At 41.9% G+C, this 25407-nt stretch overlaps 1 protein-coding gene across 3 annotated transcripts in view; it reads right to left on the bottom strand.

Moving 5' to 3' along the window:
* LSM14A (LSM14A mRNA processing body assembly factor) overlaps positions 1-18509 on the bottom strand; it is a 59146-nt gene extending 40637 nt beyond the window's left edge. For all 3 annotated transcript variants that reach the window (XM_032390446.1, XM_032390447.1, XM_032390448.1), the window contains exon 1: positions 18201-18509. In XM_032390446.1, the coding sequence (XP_032246337.1) occupies positions 18201-18321 (121 nt within the window). In that variant the 5' untranslated portion in view covers positions 18322-18509. The remainder of the gene's footprint in view (positions 1-18200) is intronic.
* Positions 18510-25407: the final 6898 nt, after the last annotated feature.

Below are 25407 nucleotides of genomic sequence, written 5' to 3'. Positions count from 1 at the left end.
AGAACAATATTGAGAATGGTAAAAGACAAGCTATGAAATGTGAGAAATATTTGCCAGTCATATAAAAGGGCTTAATATCTAGAATATATAAAGAACTCCTAACAACTAAACAACAGGGATGCCTGGGTAGCTCAGTTGGCTAAGTGTCTGGCTTTGACTCACATCATGACCCCAGGGTCCTGGGATCGAGTCCTGCATCAGGCTCCTTGCTAAGCAGGGAGCCTGCTTCTCCCTCTGCCTGCTGCTTGCTCTCTCTCTCTGACAAATAAATAAATAAAATCTTAAAAAAAAAAAATAAACAAAAAACCCCCAACAACTCAACAACAAAAAGACAAAGCACCTAATTAAAAATGGGCAAAAACTTGAAAAGATATTTCTCAAAAAAAAGATAGACAAGCAGTCCACAAGCTTGTGAAAAGAGGCTTAATATCCTTGATCATTATGTTGTTGTTGTTTTTTTTAAAGATTTATTTATTTGACAGAGAGAGACACAGCAAGAGGGAACATAGGTAGTGGGAGAGGGAGAAGCAGGCTCCCCACGGAGGAGGGAGCCCAATGCGGGGCTCGATCCCAGGACCCTGGGATCATGACCTGAGCCGAAGACAGATGCTTAACGACTGAGCCACCCAGGCGCCCCTCCTTGGTCATTATGTTAATACAAATCAAAACTATCATGAAATGCCACTTCGAAACTACTAGAGGGGCAGAGCAGCAATGTCCACAATAGCCAAACTATGGAAAGAGCCAAGATGTCCATCAACAGATGAATGGATAAAGAAGATGCAGTGTATATATACAATGGAATATTATGCAGGCATCAAAAAAACCCCATGAAATCTTGCCATTTGCAACAATGTGGATGGAACTAGAGGGTATCATGCTAAGCGAAATAAGTCAATCAGAGAAAGACAAGTATCATATGATCTCACTGATATGAGGAATTCTTAATCTCAGGAAACAAACTGAGGGTTGCTGGAGTAGTGGGGGTGGGAGGGATAGTGTGGCTGGGTGATGGACATTGGGGAGGGTATGTGCTATGGTGAGCGCTGTGAATTGTGTAAGACTGACAAATCACAGACCTGTACCTCTGAAACAAATAATACATTATATGTTAAAAAAAAAGAAAAAAAAAAGAAAAAAAAAAGAAGATAGTAGGAAGGGAAAAATGAAGCGGGGGGGGGAATTGGAGAGCGAGACGAACCACGAGAGACTATGGACTCTGAAAAACAAACTGAGGGTTCTAGAGGGGAGGGGGGTGGGGGGATGGGTTAGCCGGTGATAGGTATTAAGGACGGCATTGAATGGAGCACTGGGTGTGATACGCAAACAATGAATCATGGAACACTACATCAAAAACTAATGATGTTATGTATGGTGACTAACATAACATAAAAAAACCAACAAAAACAAACTACTAGAAGGGCTTTAATAATAAAACAAAATAGACCTCTACTTCTGAAACCAGTAATACATTATATATTAATTGAATTTTAATAAAAAAACACAAATGTATAAAAAATAATAAAACAAAATAACACATATTGGCAAGGATATAGAGAAATAGGCATCCCTGACATTGCAAAGGGAAATGTAAAATGGTACGGTTGCTGTGGAAAACATAGCTTGGTGGTTCCTCAAAAAATTAAACGTAGAATTACCATATATATTACTCAGCAATTTCACTCATATGTGTAAAAACCTATGTCCACACAGAAACTTGCACATGAATGTTTAAAGCAGTATTATTCATAAAAGCCAAATGCCCAGGGGTGCCTGGGTGGTTGAGTCGTTGAGCGTCTGCCTTTGGCTCAGGTCATGATCCCAGGGTCCTGGGATGGAGCCCCATGTCGGGCTCCCTGCTTGGCGGGAAGCCTGTTTCTCCCTCTCCCACTCCCTCTGCTTGTGTTCTCTCTCTCGCTGTGTCTCTGTCAAATAAATAAAAAATCTTAAAAAAAAAAAAAAAAGAGCCAAATGCCCAATGCCCATCAACAGATGGATGGATAAACAAATTGTGTTTTTTATATTTAGACACACATATGTAGAATATTATCCAGCCATAAAAAAGGAATGAAATGGTGAGACACGTTATAACTAGAAAGAAACTCCAAAGCATTATGCTAAGTGAAAGTCAGATCACATATTGTATGGTCTGTTTTACATACATCCAGAAGGGGAAAAGCCATAGAGACAGAAAGTAGATAAATGGTTACTGGGGGAAAAGGGAAATGGGGAACAATTACTTAATGGGTAGGGGTATTCTTCTAAGGTGATGAAAAAATTTTGAAAACTGAAGTGAGGTGGTGGTTGCACAACACTGTGACTACACTAAAAGCCACTGAATCATATTACTTTATAATGTTGTGTTATATGAATTTCATCTCAATAATCCTCCCCTTCCCACACACAAATATAGCCTCAAAGAGAATACACAAAATAATAATAATAGCAGGGTTAGATGTTGGAACTAGGAGTGGTTGTCCTCTCTATTCTAAACTTCATCATGGTGCTATGTTTTAGTTAAGTATCCTAGTTTTTTTTATTCTCCAACTAGAAAAGCCCAAGTTTTAGGCCCATGTTTAAAAAAAGGGAGTGGGAAATAGGGAAAAACTTTTCTCTATTAGTCTGAAAGAATATAATCAATTCCTTATTTCTGACTGCAATTTACTGAGATATGCATCCCATGATTGTCTTTTAAAAAAATACATAAAAAGGGTCAAGGTTCTGGCAAAATCATTTATCTAAAAAAAAACTCTTTCTAATAGATCAAGTTCAAACATCACACTAATATCAAACCTAGTTACCAGTATATTAATACCTGAACATACAGTCATACTACATGGATGGAGGGAAGAGCTGTAATGACCAACTTCCTAATACAGTATCTCCATTATAAAATACCAAACCTTTATAAGTTTCAACATGACAAACATATACATAGTTAAATACAGTCAGTATGCCCAAAATGACATCATTAGTATTTTCCAAAAGACTTCACTTTTGGACACAAACTAAAAATTGTAAATTAGGCTCTAATACTGATTGGTAAGGAAGAAAAACAAGTCTGTTGAATACCAAAATGAGAGAGCAATAAATGAAAGGCTGAATTATTCAAGAAATGCCCAAAGTAAGTTAGAAATCTAAGCCTAAATTCAAATGTAAATCTAGAATAAGAGTTTTTTTAAAAAAGATTTATTTATTTGAGAGAGTGAGAGAGAGAGAGCGAGTGAGCAGAGTGGGAGGGGCAGAGAATCCCAAGCAGACTCCGCACCAAGCACAGAGCCCGATGCTGGGCTCAATCTCACGACCCCAAGACCACAACCTGAGCTGAAACTAAGAGTTGGACACTGAAGCGACTGCGCCACCCAGGCACCCCTAGAATAAGATTTTTGATGTAGCCTTAAAGTTAAAACTTTGGTCAAGCATCACTTGTAAGACCTAGTCCCATCCCACTTATACAAACTTAAGTTCTAACAAAGTTCATTATTCTCTATAGCCAGAGCAGGTTCTCTGTCCTCTACCATAGCTTCTCCCCACATTCAACACACCCTAAATTTCAGCTTATATGCTACTTGTATTCATCAACTTTCTCCAGGGAAACACACCCCCCCCCCACAGATTTACTTTAAGGAACTGGCTAATGTGAAAATCCAAAATCTGCAGAGTAGGCTGGCAGGATGGAGACCCAGGGAAGAGCTGAAGCCTGAGTCCAGAGGTGGTCTGCTGGCAAAATTCCTTCTTGCTCAGAGGAAGTCATTCTTTGCTCTATTAAGGCCTTCACATGATTGGATGAGACCCACTCACATCATGGAGAGTAATCTACTTAAAGTCTACTGATTTAAAAATTCATCTCATTCAAAAACCATCTTCACAGAAACATCCAGAATATTTGACCAAATATCTGGGCACTTGGCCCAGCCAAGATGACACAAAATCAACCATCACACAACTCTATCAGTAATACTTCCAGGTAGAAGACATTCTTCCTCTAAAAATGACACAGCATTCTGTCACAGTGTCTATACCTGCCCCATCCTAGAATTTAAAGATCTTCAGGAGAGGGGCGCCTGGGTGGCTCAGCTGGTTGAGCATCTGACTTTTGGTTTCAGTTCAGGTCATGATCTCATGCGTTGTGGGATCAAGCCCCGTGTCGGGCTCCGAGCTCGGCTGGGAGTCTGCTTGAGGATTCTCTCCCTGTCCCTCTGCCCCTCCTGCCACTTGCTTTCTCTCAAATGAATAAATCTTAAAAAAAAATTTTTTTTCAGGAGAAAAATCTGTATCTAAATAATCTTTGCAACTCCCTCACATCTAACACTGTATCTTACATATTGCTCACATTTGCATATTTCTTGAACAAATTCCACAGTGGAAAAAGCTATTAAGTAAGCAATTTCCAAAATTACTGAACATTGTTTAATATCAAGGGAACTGAATTAAATTATACAATACTCCTACTTAGAATAAAATGGGAGAATGACTACATCAAAAAGAAAGAACAACTGGATATCAATAGGATGGGAAAATAGAAAAACAGCATTACTTAAAAAACAGAATATATGCAAAAGCATCGAACCAGGGGGAAAAAAAGTGAAAAGTTGCACTTGGCATTTTTCTTCTCTTTCTTATATTTATCCATAAGTACAGTTCTTGTTGCACAACTAGTATCATACACTATCGTTGAAAAAATCTGAGATACTGCATATTTGGAATATGCTGTTACATATGGTTTAATTATTTAAATACAAAGTGTAGCTTTATAAAGCTCTCTCTTCTACAATGTAGTACCCTTGCACAGACCCTGATGGGAGGATGGTAGTAAGCACCCTCCTGATTTTTTACTTGGGAGGGACACAGGACTGCTTGTGTATCACATCAAAAACTGCCTCCACAAAGCTTCACTTTCTTTCTTTCTTTTTTTTGTGATAAGTTATATCTATTTAATACCACAATCATTCATAAAGTTATACAAAGAGATGCTCAAAAACAGAATAGATATATCAAAATGGAATTCTTTTTTTAAAATTTTATTTTATTATGTTATGTTAATCACCATATTGTATGTTATGTTAATCATCATTAGTTTTTTTTTTTTTTTTAAAGATTTTATTTATTTATTTGAGAGAGAGCACATGAGAGGGGGGAGGGTCAGAGGGAGAAGCAGACTCCCTGCCGAGCAGGGAGCCCGATGCGGGACTCGATCCCGGGACTCCAGGATCATGACCTGAGCTGAAGGCAGTTGCCTAATCAACTGAGCCACCCAGGCGCCCCCATCATTAGTTTTTGATGCAGTGTTCCATGATTCATTGTTTGTATATAACACCCAGTGTTCCATTCAATCCGTGCCCTCTTTAATACCCATCACCAGGCTAACCCATCCCCCACCCCCTCCCCTCTAGAACCCTCAGTTTGTTTCTCAGAGTCCACAGTCTCTCATGGTTCGTCTCCCTCTCCGATTTCCCCTTCCATTTTTCCCTTCCTACTATCTTTTTTTTTTTTTTTTTAAACATATAATGTATTGTTTCAGAGGTACAGGTCTGTGATTCATCAGTCTTCCACAAGCTTCACTTTCTATACACCTGCACTCTCCTCTTTGGCCCCTTCTTCACCCTCACCCACACTACTTTCTGTTAGGGAACATTACTGCACTGAGTGAAAACATCTGTCTCTGGCCTCTATCACCTTTTCCTTTACCCAATTACAGACCTGTCACCCCAACAGACATCTCTAGCAACCTTCTCTCTGCAATATTCTCAATCTCCTCAGCACTTATCACACACCAACCACTGGCAATCCGAAGACAAAAAACCACCTCCACCTCGAGTTCACAATGCAGGTGACTTTCCTCTCACCATTCAAACATTCTTTTTTTTTCCTGAAGATTTATTTATTTGAGAGAGAGCATGAGCAGGGTAAGGGGCAGAGGGAGAAGCAGGCTCTCTGCTGAGCCGGGAGCCCAGTGTGGGACTTGATCCTGGGACTCCCGGATCATGACCTAAGCCGAAGGCAGACACTTAACTGACTGAGCCACCCAGGCGCCCTTGTTCAAACATTCTTAAATATTTTTATTTTATTTTTTTAGAGAGGGGGTAGAGGCAGAGGGAGGGAGAGAATCTTAAGCAGGTTCCACACCTAGTGTGGAGCTCAATGCAGGGCTTGATTTCATAACTGAGATCATGACCTGAGCTAAAATCAAGAGTCTGATGTTTAACTGACTGAGCCACCCAGGTGCCCCTCACCTTCCAAACATTCTTAAAACCAACTCCTTATTACTTTGACTCTAAAGGTTAAAGTAACCTCTGGTTTGTCTAAAAAGATCCCAAACCACCTTGTCCTTTTCATTAATAGATTTCATCATCTTCACTCATTTTCTTCCCTCTTGCTTGCACTCAGAGGAGGAAGGACCCTTATATTTCTTTTAACCTAAAGTCATCTCCCACAATTACAGATTTGAGACCTTGCTCAGTTCATTAGCTCCTTTCATTTGCAACTTCACTTGCTTTCCCCATGCAAGATTCTTCCCCTTGAATTACTAATATTTGCAGATTTACCTGACGTATTTTTCTCAACCATGAGAATGTCAGGCTAAGCATAAGGGAATAATGACTTGTGAGAATAAGAATTTAGGAAGAGTGGCATGAAGAGAGAATTGTACAACCAAAAAGCAATTCAAAAATTAAGATGGTGAGACAGTAACAACAAAACAGCAGTAATAATGCTAAACATATTTACAAGGACCCTTTTGAAACTGTAGATAAGAAAGATCCTGAAACATTTCTATAAAGCACAGGATGGCAAAAGAAAATTGAATTACACTCATCATTATTAATCTGAGAGAATAAAATATCTTTAATACTGTCTTCATTTATCACACTGTCTTTTTCTATTAAATATCAAGCTGTTCAACTACACATTTTCAGACCAGGTAAATTTTCAGAAACAATAATGCTTTATGTGTTCAACAAATAGTTAATTTGCTATGTACAATGAACACAAGGGGGAAAGATGCTGATGTCTAGTTGTGAAACATAGTAAGACAGGCATGAAGCACAAGAAGAAAATAGAAGACAAAAAGAGAACACAGAAGGTACATCTAGCATTTCTTGACTTACGGGAATCAGAGAAGGCTTTGCAGGGGTGATGATGCTCAAGCAGACGGAAAAATAAACCTAATTCCCTCCTGATCCATTCTCAATTTCAGTTGATAGGAACCACTATATGTACCATCACTCATTTCTTCCCTGTTCCTTGCCCAGTCAACGTTTTTAAGGCCAACCCACTTTCCTAATTTCTCATATATCTGTTCTTCCCTCTCCTAACTAGTTTAGGCCTGTATTTCCTCTTTCCTAAACTCTTAAAATACTCCCAACTGACATCACTATTGTCAGCCTCTCCCCTCACCCCCAATCAGTTTTTTCACAATGCTATAGCATAAACTTCCTAAAGCTAGACTCTGACATGTTACCTTATTGGCTAAAAAACTTTCAATGGCTCCCTAAATCCACCAAGAAAATTGAGACTTGTCATTTGTCATTCAAATGACAAACTGAATATATTAAGATAAATTTAGCAGTGGAAGCAAAATAAAAGGGGAGGGGAGAGTGCCTGAGCTTGTTATTTGACACATTTTCACTGTCACTTAAGCCTTCCAGAGCTCTTAGTTTTTTTCTTTCCACTGTGACTTCTTAATCTGTTGCACTGTTCATTTCTTCAACCACAGCCATATAAGGAGTAGGGGAAGAGAACTCCAATTCAAAGGCACCTTGTGTAAAGGCCTCAAATCTGAAGGAACTTGACTGACCTGAGGACCTGAATGAGAGTTAAGTGTGAGCTGCAAGGTGTTATGGGTCAGGATAAAAGTTTGGGCTCTAGCTGTTCCCTGATAAGACTGCAAACTCTCTGTGGCCTGGGACCAGACACTTACTCCTAGATATCCTCTTCATGTGGCTAACTGTAATTATCTGTCAGGCTGCATCTTAAATGCTATGTTCTCAAGAATCTTGTCTCTAATGCTCTTTTGTTTCCTAGCACCTAGCATACTGTCTAGCATGTAGCCACAGTAGGTGCTCAGTAATTCTCCTGAATGAATAGCTTATTAAATAATAAGCACCAGGCAGATGCAAGCTGCTTCTATGCCCCATTTGCTCCAAGCTGTTTTTAGTGTGGAAGTACCTCTGTTCTTAACAGTGCCCACGTTTTCCCAGAAACTCTATTTTACCCTCTCCAGAGAGTCCCAGTTTTGGAGAAGAATAGCTATCCAGTTGTGTGAAATGCAAAAGGGGATTGGAAATCTGACCACCATTAAAACAAATTTTGAGTTAATCTTCCAGTTTTGAACTCCCATCTTCAGTCCTCATTACTTCATAGTCTTCTAGTTTCCATTGCAACTGGTGATGCCAATTGCTGAGCCTTTTAGGAGTCTGGGTGTAAATCAGGTTAGTTCTTGGCTTAACCCACTATCTACTTAGGTTGTAGCTTTCTCAACTCTTCTAAGTCATTTAAATTCATCCATTTGCTTTTCAAATTCCTTTCCAAATCTACCTTGTCCTTTATGGTTTTATGCCTAAAACAACAAAAAAGTCCCTTGCATATAGTTTTAGTAGGATTTATCAACAGCAAGTAAAAGCTTGTCCAACCTGCAGTCTAAATTTAATCTTTACTCTTTAAGCTGCTTTCAGTTGTGATTTCTTTCTTGTAGTTGGTTTTTTATTTTTTAAAGATTTTATTTATTTGACAGAAAGACACAGCAAGAGAGGGAACACAAGCAGGGGGAGTGGGAGAGGGAGAAGCAGGCTTCCCACCGAGCAGGGAGCCCGATGCGGGGCTCGATCCCAGAACCCTGGGATCATGACCTGAGCCGAAGGCAGAAGCTTAACGACTGAGCCACCCAGGCGCCCCTTGTAGTTGGTTTTATATTTTAGTCTCCCAGACTATAAAACCAAGAGACATAGATGAAAATAACAGAAAAAAAAAAAAAATATATATATATATACACACACACACAATATTGCTTTCAAGAGGAATTCAAAACAAACATGGGTGAAGAACGGAGGAACAGAAACTAATCTAAGGCAGACAGAGAATTTATTAGGTTAAAGATACTTGGAATCTTTGGATTTATAAGGTCCACAGAGAACCACTCAGCAATCAGTGTGGTAACATTTCTGAACTCCAAGAATAAAGCTTCTGGAGAGAAAAGTGACTAAGAATCAGATTGGCATCAGCAACGCCAGAATGTTAGAATACAACAAACCAACACCTTCAAAGTTTTATAGAAAAAGATTCTTGGGGTGCCTGAGTGGCTCAGCTGGTTAAGCTTCCAACTCGGTTTCAGCTCAGGTCATGATCTCATGGGTCCTGGGATCAAGCCCTGCGCCAGGCTCCCTGCCCAGCAGGGAATCTGCTTGAGGATACTCTCCCTCTCGCCCCCACCCCTCGCAGGCGCTCTCTCAAATAAATAAATCTTAAAAAAAAAAAAAATTCTGAATTTAGAATGATATAATCAGCCAAGTAATTAAGAAAAACACAGGCTCACTAAAAAAACTTGCCACCCACACATTCCATGTAGTTTTTTTTTTTTTAAATGGTAAAGATGCACTCAAAACACAACTGGGGGTGAGAAGAGAATCAAATAAGAGGCCAACATTGAAATACGAGTGCTTGAGTGTCTCTGAAGTCTGGTGAGAGATAATAAACCAAAGTAGAGCAGTAGAGGCAGTAAGAGGTCAAATTTTGGATGTATTTTCAAAATAGAGGTGATAGTACTAGAAATGCATATGAAGTGTGAGAAGAACAGAAGAATTAAGGATGATTCAAAGGTTTTTGGACGTACCAACTAAAAGGATGAACTGTCATTCAATTAGATGGAGAAACAGGTATGTGGATACCTACTGGACATTTCTCCAGGTGGTGGTGTTAAGGAGGCAGTTGGGTATACAAGTCCAGGCTGGAGATAGGAGTCAATAATGTCCAGAGAGTATTCAAAGCCAGGAACTGCACGAGATTATCAAGAGAAAAGTGCAGATGGTAAAATAAATTTTTATTTTTATTTTTATTTTTTTTTAAAGATTTTATTTATTTATTTGACAGAGAGAGACACAGTGAGAGAGGGAACACAAGCAGGGGGAGTGGGAGAGGGAGAAGCAGGCTTCCCGCTGAGCAGGGAGCCCGATGTGGGACTCGATCCCAGGACCCTGGGATCATGACCTGAGCCGAAGGCAGACGCTTAACGACTGAGCCACGCAGGCGCCCCGGTAAAATAAATTTTTAAAGTGAAAGACACACACACACAGAAACAGAGAATGAGACCTTGAGCTTGCCAACATTTGGAGGTTTAAGAGTTGAAGAATCAACAAAAGAGACTGAGACACAACCAATGAGGTATGAGAGAAAACCAGGATAATGTCAGATGAATGAAGTATTTCAAGGAGAACAGCCCAACTGTGCCATATATTGGTGACTGGTCAAGCAGACTGAGGATAAGAACCAACCACTGGATTTAGCAACACGGAAGTCTTTGGTGATCTTGGTAAGAAGTCTGTCATCTGTGCAAATAAAAACCTAAATAAACTGGGTTCAAAAAATAATATAAGTAAGTGGTGTGGACAGTTCCTTCAAGGAGTTTGGGTGTAAAGGGAAGGATAGAAATGGGGTGATAGAAGAAACAGTTAAGAGTAGTAGTGTTTAAAAAAAAATAGTAGTGTTTTCTTGTTGCTTGTTCTTAAGATGGGTGAGTTAGCATCATATTTCCACATAGACAGGAAAGATCTCGTAGAGAAGGAAAAATTGAATTTACAGGACAGAGCAGAGAATTGCTAAAGCAACGACCTCGAATCAAGAGGGGATGAAGTCTACTGCATAAGGGGAAGGGTGGTCTGATAGAGAAGAAAGAACACTTTGTCTACACTGACCAGTGAAAAAGTAGAGGTGTGGAGCACAGATCTGAGTAAGTGGGTATATGTGGGGTTGTGGGATGAGTTAATCAAAATTCTCTTCTGCTTGCTATTCTTTCCTCAATTAAATAGGAAGCAAGGTCCACAGGTTGAAAGTGAAGATGGGTAGGAGGTACTGGAGGAGGAAAACAGAAGGAATGAAAGATTCATGCAAAAAAATGGAATGAGTAGACTATGGAAATACAGTATGACTGCAGGAAAGTAACCATGACTGATGAGGTTAGTGAAGGTAAATTTAGAGTAAAACTGGTCAGCATGTCTGTGTTGATATAATCAGGACTGTGGTTTCTCTAAGCTTGTACAAGAAAGCAGAAGTGCAGAGGGGTTATGGTAAGTACTGATTGTAACTGCTCATGGAATTTAAACAGGATAAAGAGGGGAGTAAAGCCAGGAGGGGGATGTGGAACAGTGAAAGGTAGTAAGTTCAACAGACTGTAGATTACAGTAGGTCTGAATGACTTACAGAGTTCAGGTCTAGAGAGACAGAGATGGAGATGGCGGCTGGAAAAAACAATGAGTTACTCTCTATTTTTTTTTTTTTTTAAGATTTTATTTATTTGAGAGAGAGAGAGCACGAGAGGGGGGAGGGTCAGAGGGAGAAGCAGACTCCCTGCTGAGCAGAGAGCCTGATGCGGGACTCGATCCTGGGACTCCAGGATCATGACCTGAGCTGAAGGCAGTCGCTTAACCAACTGAGCCACCCAGGCGCCCTGAGTTACTCTCTATTAAGCACCTACAATAAACTAGTCACTTCTGATACTACCTCATTTAATTCTCAGAATGACTGAATGATGGGCACTATTATCTGTAGTTAAAAGAACAAGTTAAGGGATGCCTGGGTGGCTCAGTCGTTAAGTGTCTGCCTTCGGCTCAGGTCATGATCCCACGGTCCTGGGACTGAGCCCCGCATTGGGCTCCCTGCTTGGCGGGAAGCCTGCTTCTTCCTCTCCCGCTCCCCCTGCTTGTGTTCCCTCTCTTGCTGTGTCTCTCTCTGTCAAATAAATAAATTAAAAAAAAAAAAAAACTTAAAAAAAAACAACTTAAAACTAGGGGTTAAATAACGTGTCCAAGGCCAAAGAGCTACTAAGCATTCCAACTGGCCTTTTGGGCCACATTTTCTTTGAGAAATAAACACCCCACAAAACTAGAATAAGAGGGGTACCTGGGTGGCTCAGTCGGTTAAGCGCTGGACTCTTGATTTCTGCTCAAGTCATGATCTCAGGGTTGAGATCGAGCCCCGCAGGGAGTCTGTGTGAGATTCTATTCTCTCTCATTCTCCCTCTCCCTCTGCCCCCCACCCCAAATAAATAAATAAATCTTAAAAAAAACCAAAAAAACAAAACTAGAATAACATCCCCGTGAATGAAATATTTTACAAACTAACTCACACTTTAAACATTAAAAAACTTAACTTCAATGATATCTAGATTTTAATATGGCTAATTAAAGTACTACTTCAGGGGTGCCTGGGTGGCTCAGTCAGTTAATTGTTGGACTCTTGATTTCCACTCAGGTCATGATCGCAGGGTTGTGAGATCAAGCCCTGTGGTCGGGCTCCAGGAGCTTAGAGCCAGCTTAAGATTCTCTCTCCCCCCTCCCTCTGTCCCTCCCCCACGTGCACACATGTGCCTCTCTCTTAATGTAAAGCATAGAGAAATAAAAAGGTAAATTGTTCCTGTAGAGGGCATCTTCTACCATGGAGTAGTAAACTCAACTTAAACCATCTGCAGTTACTGGTATTATTACTTTGACACTGAGTTATAAACACTATAAAACTCTTGCTGTGTGTCAAGCACAGATAAAATTTCTTTACTCTTCCTATTTCCTTCCTTCTATTATTATTTTCTTCAGGCTTTATGCTGTTTTCTCTACTTCTGATTCAGAAAGCCACAGCTTATCTTACTCCACTGGAAAATGTAGTTAGTTTCTGGCACTGACTTCAGACTCCCCAAATTACTAAATATTTCTGTGGACTGTATAGCAACAATAAACTGTTTCCAAGGCTCCAAGTTCTGGCAACCTCACTAAACAGGGCAACCAAAAGAAACTACAGCTTGAAGTGTTACCAGATCTTTGACATTCTAGGTAGTGATTTTGTGAATTGCTAGATTAGGTCCCCAACTCATGTGAGAACACAAAAAACCAATAAAGCACTTCACAGGAATTTCATTCATCCTACAAAGCTCTCCTACTCACTCAATGGAGTTTATGAGTATGTGGCTAATTAACAATCAAGAAGTGGCTAAGATATACCAATGGGCAGGACTTAGCAGCTGACTTAAGTAAATAATCCATGACCAGCTTTGATAGTCCTCTACGAATGCCTTGATTTTAAGGACAAATCATTTTAAAAGCAGCTGGCTCATTAATCATTCTTCTTCACAAAGTCTCTTTTCCTAATGCAGTGGCAACCTGGTTTTCATTTGAGTGGTGAATTATCCCGGTATAGCTAACTTAATATATATTACATAAGAATTTCACTCATTTTAGCCCATTTTATTTAAATATTGTAGAAATCTACAAACATAACACTTATGGGAAATATGTACTTTCTCCAACTTTGAAATTCCCATAATTAGAAATCTTCGATAACTACAACTATCCTTTCATTTATTCAAATATTTACCAGGGGCTTGCTATGTCAAGGCACTGTTCTAGGCACCAAGGATAGAGCAGTGAATGAGACAAAAACTCTGCATTCGTGAAACTTCCATTCTATGGGCAATCTCTTGGTATCCAGGCTCTAGTATGTGCTTGGGCATCATATTCACAGACATAGGTTTGAATATACAGTAATCGGAAATATTCTACAAACTATTCATGCATGCCACCACTTCCAATTCCCTCAAATATCCTGAACTAATTCTTCCCTTAAATTTTAAATGAAAATTATAACTGAGCTTGAGTCATAAGGTAAAAACTCCATCTCCCTAACAATGTCAGTTTTGTTGTAAGATTTTATCCTCCTGCATTTCTGTTCTCCAAAATCTCTCACTATTGGGGGCAGGGTGGGGGGCAACATATCTTAAGCATTTCAATTTTAAAGAGATATACAATTGTGAACATGGAAAGTACTATTTGGAGATTCCCCCAAGAGATTTCTACAAGATTAATAAACTAAAACTAAAATGTTAAATCATTTCCATTTATTCATTAAATAAACATTCGTTCTCCCAGGAGCTCAGACTCTACGGGGGGAGGGAAGGTGACAATAAACACCTGCAAATAAGCAAAGAAGATTACATGCAGGTCATAATCAGTGTTAGGAAGAAAATAAACTCAGAGCTGTGACAAAGACTCCAAGAGACAAACTACAGACCAAATGATCTATTAACATACTTAATAGACTGACATCAGTCTCTTACTAGGTTGCCTTTAAGACTCCTTCACATTCATATAGAAGATTCTGTGTATCAAAGTCCATCAAACTTACTTCAATGTTACCTTTACAGAGCTAGAGCTAGTCTGTGAAATCTCTAGCAGAAAATAAAGGACATCACCCAGTTAGTTACTACCTCCGGGACTGGGCTTTTGATTATATTTAGTGTGATCATACAATTTATTACCCAAACTGGAACATTTTCAAGAGAGAAAAGGGATGCTTTATTTTTGTTTTTTTAAGGTTTTTTTTATTTTAAAAAAAAGGTTTTATTTATTTGAGAGAGAGAGAGACAGAGATAGCAAGAGAGAGCACAAGCAGGAAGGAGAGGGAGAAGCGGGTTCCCTGACGCAGGACTCGATCCCAGGACCCCGGGATCATGACCTGAGCTGAAGGCAGACGCTTAACGACTGAGCCACCCAAGCACCCGAAAAGGGATGTTTTAATAATTGTGCCACAACAACAGGCACAAACAAGGACCTTCCACCAGGGTAAACCAGGCCATATGGTCACCATAACTATATGCCATATCAAATATAACTAATCCAAAATTTTAAGAGCATTTTATAGTTCCACATGAATTTAAATTTTAAGTAACATCCAAGCAAAGACCTAAGTTTTAATCTGGATCATGTAAACCAAGTGAATCCCTTACTAAATTTAAGTGAAAAGGGAAACAAAAAAGTTCTGAAAAAGTAATCAAAGTATCTTCATGACCTTGGGGTACGGGAAAATTCCTTTAAAAAAAAAAAAGAAACACTAGCCATAAATAAAAGAGTAATAAACATGCCTACATTAAAATGAACTTCTGTTCACCAAAAGAAACCATTAAATGGGAAAAGATGTTTGCAACAGATATACCCAGCAAAGGATTCGTACTCAGAATATTGAACTCTAGAAAAAGACCCATATTTCAGTAGTAAAATGGGCAAAAGATTTCAAAGGCATTTCATGAAAGGTGAAATCCAAATGACTAGGATATGAAAAAGTGTTCAGCTCATTAGTAATCAGGAAGTTTAAAGCCAGGTACAATCACACTCACCAGACTGGAATTAAAATATCTGGTACTAAGTATTATTGTTGGTAAGGGATGTGGAACTAGAACTCTCATATACTAATAACTGAAATAAAAACTAGTAAACAACAACGAAACTGCTTGGCATTACCTAATACACACCTTCCCCACGATCCTTCAATTCAAATATACACCCTCAAGAAAAGTACACAAACAGGCATCAGTGCACTTAAACACAAATGTTCATAAAGGCACTGTTCACGATAGCAAAAACTGTAAACAACTTAAACATTAACTGTAGAATATTAAAAACAAATGCAGAATAAACTTGTTATATTCCTGATGAAATACTATGCCACAACAAAACAAAATCAAATATATACAAGATGATTCCATTTATATAGAGTTCAAAAAAGGACAAATGTAAACTCTATTATTTAGGGATGTAAACTTAAGTGATAAGACTATAAATGTTAAATAATGTTTATATCCAGCTTAAGTGGGTAGTAGTGGTGATGGGAAGATGCAGGGAGTGGGAGGATTCTGGGATGCTGGCAATGTCTGTCTTGCCCAGGGTGGTAGTTACAAGGATCTCTGTTTAAAAATATTTCATTCTTATCTATGTATCTTTTCAACATGTGGGGTATTTCACAATAAAAGGGGGGAAAAAAACTCTTCCCAGAGGGGAAAAAAATTAACTTCCAAAAGAGAATTCTAAGAATGTCATTTGAAGAGATTAACTCAATTGATAGTTCACAAAGATAACAGGGATCTCTAAATGCAAATACATATTGTATTCTAAACTCCATAAACAAACTTTGGCTTTAATCTGTTAGAGTGCCATTCTTCCTCCAAATTTTGAAAAAGGTGGAATATCAGATATCAAATTACTTCACAAGTCATATAAATTCTAAAATTTTAAGACCAAACACCCCACTTCTAATTCTGAAATTTGAAGTGCCCAGTGTTGACTGGATAGCCATGTAGGGGTTTTAGATTAGATATTGCTAAGTAGAATAAGCTACCAAAATTTGTAACTTCAGTTTTTGCAAATACAATTGGATTCCCAAACCTCTGTTACATATTAAATAGCTCCTACTGCTTAAGGAAAGCATATATTATGTATGTGGGATTAATTATCAAAGCCATAAGTACGGATATACATTCAATGATTTAAAAAAATATTTTCATTGCTGTATTTATCAAGTCATGATACAAGGAACAAATTGGCATATGAACTGAACTATTACAGACTAATAAAATTGCAGTTTATTGACTCTAAAAGCTGAAAAGGATTTTTTTTAAATGTGGCTCATTAACAATATAGACTTTTTGTTTTCTTGTATAAAATGATATATTCAAAGATTTTTAATAATTTCATAAAGCCTTAAAAACTAAGACACTATACAGCTAAATATCCATGGGGTGGGAGTGGAAAAGAAGCGAAGATTTTAAAAAAATAATAATAAAATTAAGACTCCTTACTCGGGTATAAAATTTGTCCCAACACGAGTGTCATTAAAAAGGACCCCAAGGGGCGCCTGGGTGGCTCAGTCGGTTAAGCGTCTGCCTTCGGCTCAGGTTATGATCCCAGGATGCTGGGATCGAGCCCCGCATGGGGCTCCTAGCTCAGCAGAGTCTACCCCCCTCCCTCTGCCTGCCTGCCGCTCCCCCCCGCTTGTGCTATCTCTTTGTCAAATAAATAAAAATAAATAAAATCTTAAAAAAAAATAAAAAGGACCCCAAAAATGTCACTAAATACTTGTGTGATACTGTGAAACGACTCTCCTACTAGTTATAGATTAAATTTTTCTTCTTTTTAGATTTAGAAAATTTCTTCCTAGCCCTGAACCTCTGTCTCTACGCCGGTATTCATCCCATAACTCTACTAGATGTACTGGAAGCTACCTTCGTTATCTCGCCACCCTCTCCTAAGTATTTCAAACTTGTGAGATTTGTTTTAAGAGCAGGAGCTAAAGTTTATCTTCTTCCTGGTTTTCTGGCGGAGCGAAGGCACAGCACGTGTGAACGGAAACAAAACCCACTCAGACTGTGCGACGCTTAATGAAATACTACGCGTACGACACTTTCCTCCTCAACGCCCAGAACTCGCCATCCCAGGGAGCCTCCACAGGGACCGGTCAGCGCCCACCGACTCCTCAGATCTGCCTTCGGAACAAGGGTCCTGGATCAAGCTTGACCCCTCCTCCCCACCGGCTTTCCAGAAACAGGGTCGATGCGAGAAGCGCAAGCGTTTTTAAAGAGATGGTTGCACAACAGCCTTTGAGAAGGATTCCGGTTTAACAGGTAAATACCACGTAGGAGACAAGTGGGATGCGATCTGCTCGATGGTACCCGGTGGCATTTGGAGACCGTCTGCGTCGCTGAGCAAACCCAAAGTTTTGGCACATTACTTAACAGTTCACCTGATGAATACCGTAACGAATCGAAATTAAGAACGTGAGAAAATAGGTGCCTTAGAATCAACAAATCACTAAACTCGAGCTAGGCGGAAAAATTCTTTGAATACTCAGGCTTTGTTTTGTGGCAAGACGACAGAACCCCCGAATTTCGGAGTTGGAAGACACGTCTCTCCGTGTTCTCCGGCCCGTTCTCGGACTTCAGGGCCGCCCCGCCCGCCCCGCTCTCGGTCCTGTAGTTCCCGGATTGAAGGCGCGGACCTTCGGGGTAGAAGCCAGGAAGCCCAGGGGAGGCCGCGGCCCGGCCCGCGACGCCCGGGCCCGGAGGGAGGGAAGGGAGCGGCCTCCGGGAGGACCACGGCGGGGGCAAGGAGGGAGCGAGGAGGCCGCGGGCCGAGAGCCGGGCGCAGCACCCCACCCCGAGGCCCGCCCCGGCGTACCTTTGGCGAGGGCTACGGTGGAGTTCTCGGTGTCGATGGTGTAGAGGATGCCCTCGTAGCGGATCTCCGCCTTGGAGATAAGGCTGATCTTGCTGCCGATGTAAGGGGTGCCCCCGCTCATGGCGCCGCCGCCGCCGCCGCTCCGGGCCGCTCGCAGAGAGGCAGATCCCACGCCGCTGTCGCCGCTCCGCAAGCCCGCTCGCTCCGTCGGCGCCTACAGCAGCCGCCTCAGACCCAACATGGCGGCGGCGCCGGCTCCGCTACCCTCCCCCAGCCTCCCGCCCTCAAGCCGCGGCGCGGCGGCGGCGGCGGCAGCAGCGGCGGCGGCGCGGGGCATGCTGGGCTGGCGAGGCCGCGCTCTCGCGAGACTCGGCCGGCTGCGGGCGGCTCAGCTTTCCCCGGCGGTCACAGTAGTCTCGTCGGTGCTGCTTGGCCTAGTTCAGGGCGGCGGTGGTCGCGCCGCTTGAGAGGCGATTCAGGGAGAGGCGAAGTACCTTGTGTCGCCAGGACACGGTGGGCTGGAGTGGAAGCGCGCGCGGCCCTCTTGACCTCACCTGCGGCCTCCGCCATTTCCAGACCCGTCGTATTTTGTCTTGCGTCCCGTGTCTGCTAATGCGGATCTCTCAGCCTCGAAAGTGGCCCATCCGCCTGTGAGCTCCTGGTGAGGCCTTTTAAGACCCGGTCCTTTCCCCTTTGAGGCTACTGTGCCCCTCTTGAAGCTCTCAAGACCCCATTACAGCATCCCATAACCCAACCAACCCCCTCCTCTACTCCCCTTCGCAGCTGCTGGAGCTGGGACTCTGTCCAACACTTTTGAGATGGTCTCATCTAGACCCGTGGCTTTCAGTGCCACTCTACACAGACCACTCCCAAGCATTTGTCTGCTGCTTTGATCAATTCTGTGAACTCTGGATTCATATAAGCCATAGTCTCCTCAGCCTCTCTAGTTGGATGTCTAATCGGCATCTAAATAACTTAGTGTCTTCAAAGCAATGCTCCCTATTTTCCCTCTAAAATTAACCTTTGCCCACTATTCACCACTGAGGTAACTGGTACCATTTATTCAACTGCTCATCCTTGGAGTCATCCTTGACTTCTCTCTCACCCCGAAATCTGTTCTGATTGCAAATCCTGTCCTTTCCATCTATAAAATGTAAACTGAATCTGATCACTTCTCACCATCTCCATCGCTACCCCTCTACAACAAACCCCACTTACCCTGCCCAGGGTTACTGCAATTGCCTCCTAAAAGGTCCCTCTACCTCTGTTCTTGCCCCAAGTAGTTAATTCTCCACACAGCAGCCAGAGGGATCTTGCCAAAATCTAAGTCAAATCACATCCTTCCTCTACTCAATACTCCTCTCCCCAGTGATCCTTTGTCACACAGAGTGAAAGCCAGACTCTCTACTTAGGCTTATAAAAACATGTATGATTTAGCCCCTTGTTGCCTCATTTCACCATTCTGTTTTAGCCGCCCTTTCTTCACCCAGAAGCGCGGCAACGCGGAGAGCAGGAAGCAGGAAAGAAGACTAGAGGTTGTGTTGAGCCTGGTGCACAATGGCTTCAAAGGAAGGCTATGAGATAACCTGCTTCAGTACCGGCTTCCTGACAGGGAATTGAGCTCTTACTCATGTTCATTCCTTTCCCTTCCAGGCCTGGAACTTAGCTTAGCTTCTCATGCTTCCTGAGCTCATCCTTTTCCATCTCAAAGCTGATGATTCCCAGATTTACATCTTCCTTCCGGATCTCCTGACTCCCATGTCACACAAACTATGTACTTTCTAGATGCAGTTGTTTGGGGTGTGTCTCACAGGCACTTCCAACCCAACATGTTCAAAATTATCTGCATCTGTACCCTTCCTTTCCCCAAATAAACCTGCCCTTTATCCATGCTCCTCATTCGCATCACTGGCCCCAGGACTGAACCAGGTATCCAATACTGAAACCAAGAGTACTCCTCTAGCTACACCCCATGGATCACCAATCTTGTTGCTTCTAGTTAATGTCTTGCAACTCATGGTTTCCCGCACCCTATGGCACCAGGAACCATGCATAATTGTAGCTGATCAGTGTGATAGCCCATAGTATATTATGTATATGAATCTCCACCTTGTGTGCTAGGAAACAGTTGAGAACTGTGACATGTTTCATTTACCATGGCTTCCAAAAACCCAAATCCCATGTTGCTCCCCTGCTTAAGAGCCACAAGATCCCAATTCCAATGTGCATATAGGGAGTTCCATAACAACAAGCGATTCTTGGACACCAGCTGGGGTGTCCTACAATTCAACTCAATTCTAACACTATCTACATAGAGATAGCATCAGATCCCACAGGTTGAGGTCTCAGTCCTACAAGACTGCCCCCCTTTCAGATGCCAATCACAAGTCCAGGTTATCACCTGTGCTTCCAACCAACCAGCTACAGATTGGGGGTTCCAACGACCCCCCAGCCCCCTTGGACTTCAGACTCAGTCACAAGTCCAGGTTGTTACCATACTTCTGACCAACTGGCTATTAATCAGAGGTTCCCACAACCCCCTTTCTTGGGTTCAATTCATTTGCTGGAGTGACTCACAGAACTAGAGAAACATTTTACTTACTAGATCACTGGTTTATCATAAAAGGATATAACCCAGGAATAGCCAGACAGAAGAGATGCACAGGGCAAGGTATATGAAAAGGGGCCTGGAGCTTTCATGCCCTCTCTAGGCATGCCGCCCTCCCTGCGTCTCTGCATCTTCACCAACCTGGAAACTCTCAAAACCCCATCCTTTTGGGTTATTATGGAAGCTTCATTACGCAGACATGGTTGGTTAACTCATTGGCCATTGGCCATTGATTCAATCTCCAGACTCTCTTGCCTCCCTGGAGGCAACGGAGTGGGGGGTAGAGAATGGGAGGGTGGCACTGAGAGGTCTAACCCTGTAATTACCAGGTCCACTGCACTGGCAACCAGCCTCCATTCTTAGGCGCTTTCTAGAAGTTACCTCATTTACATACAAGAAGACACCTTTATCACTATCATTACTTAGGAAATTCCAAGTGTTTTAGGAGCTCTGTTCCAGAAACAGGATGAAGACCAAATATGTATTATAAATCACAGTATAACAAGTTCACCTGGGCTTCAAATGCCTTTAGGGCAAGATATGATTTGTGTGTCCTACAGGCCTCCCCTTCTAGTAGGACCTGGACCCAAGCATCAGGAAATGATGATGTCTTTCAGTTCAGGCCCCAGCCTTCTGCACTGCCACCCATTTAACCAAAGAGGAAGACTAGGTCTGTGTTTTGAATTTTCATCTATTCTTATCTGTTGCTTTACCCCATAGAGATGTTTAAAGTATTAGTAGTTTCTTCTTCGCCAAGCAGAGCCCTCTGACTGTGGCAGGCCCCGTTATTTGCCTGCCCATGCCCAGATGTGGTAAATGCCCCCGGTAGCCACTAATCTCTTCTCATCTATGAAGTCTTGTCCCCCTTCTCCAGAATTTAGTTCCTTTAGACTACTTTGTGATATCTGTAAAAAGAAACATATTGTACTTTACCCATTCCCTCCCCCCCATTATTACAGGGGAAGTGATTGTCTGCTGTGACCTTTTCAATCTAATTGGAAGTGGAATTTGGGAGATTTTTTTTGGTTATATATATCCATTAGGCATATGTCCATTTTATCCTTAGAGAGGCCCTCCCAGTCAGTTTTTCTTCTAGAGTTGGGATAGACTGCTAGCCTTTCAGTTAAGTAACATGACATTGTTGGCTTGCATTTAAGGCTTATGTTTTTGGAAAATATGTCCCTTCAAAGAACCACTCTCTGTGCAGTGAGATGCTCATTCTATGAGATACACATTAAAACTGAGACTAATTGATGGTCCCATGTTTGGTCTGCGGTGCCAGTACATTATGTGGAATTGTGACTGATTTCTGTCCCTCTCCCTCTCTCTTTTCAGAGCATCATCATTGAATTTCCATAAGTAAATGCACAGATGATACAATTTCATTGTTTGCTGCCTTTTATTTTTATCTTTTAAAAGATAAAATCTTTTAAAAAGATTTTATTCATTTGAGAGAGAGCGAGAGATCATGAGAGAGCACGAGCAGGGGGAGAGGCAGAGGAACAAGCAGACTCCCCGCTGAGCAGGGACCCCCCCCCCCCAACTCAGGGATCAATCCTGAGATCATGACCGGAGCCAAAGTCAGGCGCTTGACTGACTGAGCTACCCAGGTGCCCCTATTTGCTGCCTTTTAATTAATAGTAGCTCTGAATAACATGTTTTTATTTCTAATTTTTAAAAAAGATTTATTTATTGAGATTGAGAGGGGGGAGGGGCAGAAGGAGAGGGAGAGAGAGAATCCTCAAGCAGACTCCCTGCTGAGCCCTGAGCTTGAGTCAGGGCTCCAGCTCACTACCCTGAGATCATGACCTGAGCTGAAATCAAGAGTTGGCCGCTCAACCAACTGAGCCACCCAGGTGCCCTTCTTATTTTTAAATGAGGAAACTGAGGCTCAGGGATATCAAGTAACTTAGATCCAACACTAAGATGGGAAATCATGAATTTCAACCTCATCCGTATGCTTCTATAATGGATGTGCTTTACCTCATTCTAGGATGGCAGATCGAATTTTTCATCAGAGGACAACTCAAGTAGATGGCACTGCCTGCCAGGAGATTCGTGTTGACAATTCTGAGGATGTGTCTGAAACCATCAGGACTTTGTGCCATGATTGGTTATCAGTATCTTCCGTGGACACAAGGTGGAAGAGTGGTGATACCTGGAAATCTCAGTCTATACCATTTGCCTCCTAAGTACCTACCATGAGAGTGCATACAGTAAAGTGCTTTGTAAACTTAATAGCACTCTGTAATTAGTTACATTAATCTTTTTTAAAAAATATTTTTATTTATTTATTTTGAGAGAGAGAATCTCCAGTGGACTCCATGCCCAACGAGGAGCCTGAGGCAGGGCTCGACCTCACGACCCTGAGATCATGACCTGAACCAAGATCAAGAGTCAGACTCTTACCCGACTGAGCCACTGAGGCTCCCTTAGTTATATTATTAATCTTACCACTACTCAAATATCTGTCCAATGACCTTAACAACAAACAACAGAAATGGGTAAGAAGTGTGTGTGACTGGAAAGTAAGCAAAATAATAGAAACTAGTTTCTAATGAATTTATCCAAGGAAAATCTTTCTAAAATGTAAATCTTATGGGGCGCCTGGGTGGCTCAGTTGTTAAGCGTTTGCCTTCGGCTCAGGTCAGGATCCCAGGGTCCTGGGATCGAGCCCCGCATCGGGCTCCCTGCTCAGCGGGAAGCCTGCTTCTCCCTCTCCCACTCCCCCTGCTTGTGTTCCCTCTCTCGCTGTGTCTCTCTCTGTAAATAAATAAAGAAAATCTTTAAAAAAAAAAAAAAAAATTTAAAATGTAAATCTTATGATGCCAGACCTGGTCCTCAAGTCCTATCCCAAAAAACCTTCAATGACTCCTTGCAGCTCTATGACCTTAGAATAACCTAGGGTCTGTTGTGTGAACTGGCTCCTGCTTAATTCTCCTGTCTTACCTCTAACCCCTCGACTGTCTGCTCTTGTAGTCAGTTGGGGTGGTGCACAATCCCTGGTGGGCGGGTGGGGGGGTGGTGGTGTCTCAAACAGACCAGGTTTGGCCACTCACCACTGACGAAATCCAAAGGCACGAAATGGGTGGTGGGGAAACGAGAAAGGACTTTACTTCAGTGAGGCCAACCTCGGGGAAGACAGTAGACTAGGGTCTCAAAGATTATCTCCAAAGTGCAGAAAATACTTCCAGGTTTATTAGGAAAATGTGGGACGAAGGTGGGTGGGTGTGAGCAGGTAGGCAGTGAAACTCAAATGGATCACTATCTTAAAGACAGTCCTGGGCAGGGTCTACTGGCTCAGGACAGTCATTATTGCTTGAGGGGGTAGTTTTGGTTCCCAGCACGGGATGCTTTGCCCACAGGGTCTTCCACCTGAGCCAAGGGTTCAGGCTGGAAAGAAGAACCCAACTAGAAAGTTTGAGGTCAAAATTGGAGGCAGTTAAAGTCCTCTTTCATTGTCTCTACCCTCCAGCCTTCGTCCCTCGGTTCGGGAAGCCACATTAGACTTCTCTGGGATTCTTCTCCCTCTGAAGTCTTTTCCCTGAGGCTCCTCGTCTAGATATCCAGTCCCAGGGCCTTCTCACTGCTGTCCCGAGAGCGGCTGTCTGAGACAGTTGCTCGGTCCATACGATCCTATCCAACCTGTGCTAATTCTGCCGTTGAGCTAATCACGTTGAGGTGAATTGCCTAGTTCTGTATCCATTTTCTACCCGGGTCGGTAAGTTGTGCTGACAGCAGGGACTGTATATGCCTTGTCGCCTCTGCATTCTTAGTACCAACTCAGGAACTTGTGCAGACATGCAGAACATCTCTGTCGGGTGAATTAATAGACACACGATTTTTTGGTGTTTTGTGAATTTTCAAGAAAGATGCTCACAGTAGAAGGTGACCTTTTTAAAAAATAGGAGATATGGAGGAACCACTTCTAGCTTTACAGATGCTATTTTTTTAATTTTTAAAAAATATTTTATTTATTTATTTATTTGAGAGAGAGAGAATGAGAGACAGAGATCACGAGAGGGAGGACGGCCAAAGAGAGAAGCAGACTCCCTGCTGAGCAGGGAGCCCGATGCGGGACTCGATCCCGGGATTCCAGGATCATGACCTGAGCCGAAGGCAGTCGCTTAACCAACTGAGCCACCCAGGAGCCCTACAGATTCTATTTTAATGCTTCAAGGCTTAAAATGAGTTGTGTAGGAGCTTCGTTATCACACCTATGTTCTATGTTTGGTTTTTAAAGTGAAATGTTTTGCCTCAAATCCAGGCATTTTTTATTCATTTCTTGTTGTGTACTAAGTTAACATGCAAATTTCAATTGCCAGTTGAGTAGTTCTGGGTGATGTTTTCTTGTTACTATGTGGCAGACACCCATGGCTTTCTCATTCACCCCATCTGGGCCTCCAGTGTGGTCTAATTATCCTGAAAAGCCAAGATGTGTTAGAACTGAGCTTGATTACTCTAATGGCACACAACGTTTTTACAAACCTCCCGATTCCTGAATAATTATCATTATCATATGTATGTGTTTAGCCAAAAGCTTAATTGGAAAATTCCAGAATGAAACAACGCTACACGAGAAAAAAAAAAACAAAAACA

This window comes from Phoca vitulina, unplaced genomic scaffold (assembly GCF_004348235.1).
Source record: "Phoca vitulina isolate PV1807 unplaced genomic scaffold, GSC_HSeal_1.0 scaffold58, whole genome shotgun sequence".
NCBI classification, from domain to species: Eukaryota; Metazoa; Chordata; class Mammalia; order Carnivora; family Phocidae; genus Phoca; species Phoca vitulina.
Note: the sequence above shows the minus strand (reverse complement) of the source record. Positions and strands in the feature narration are given on the sequence as shown.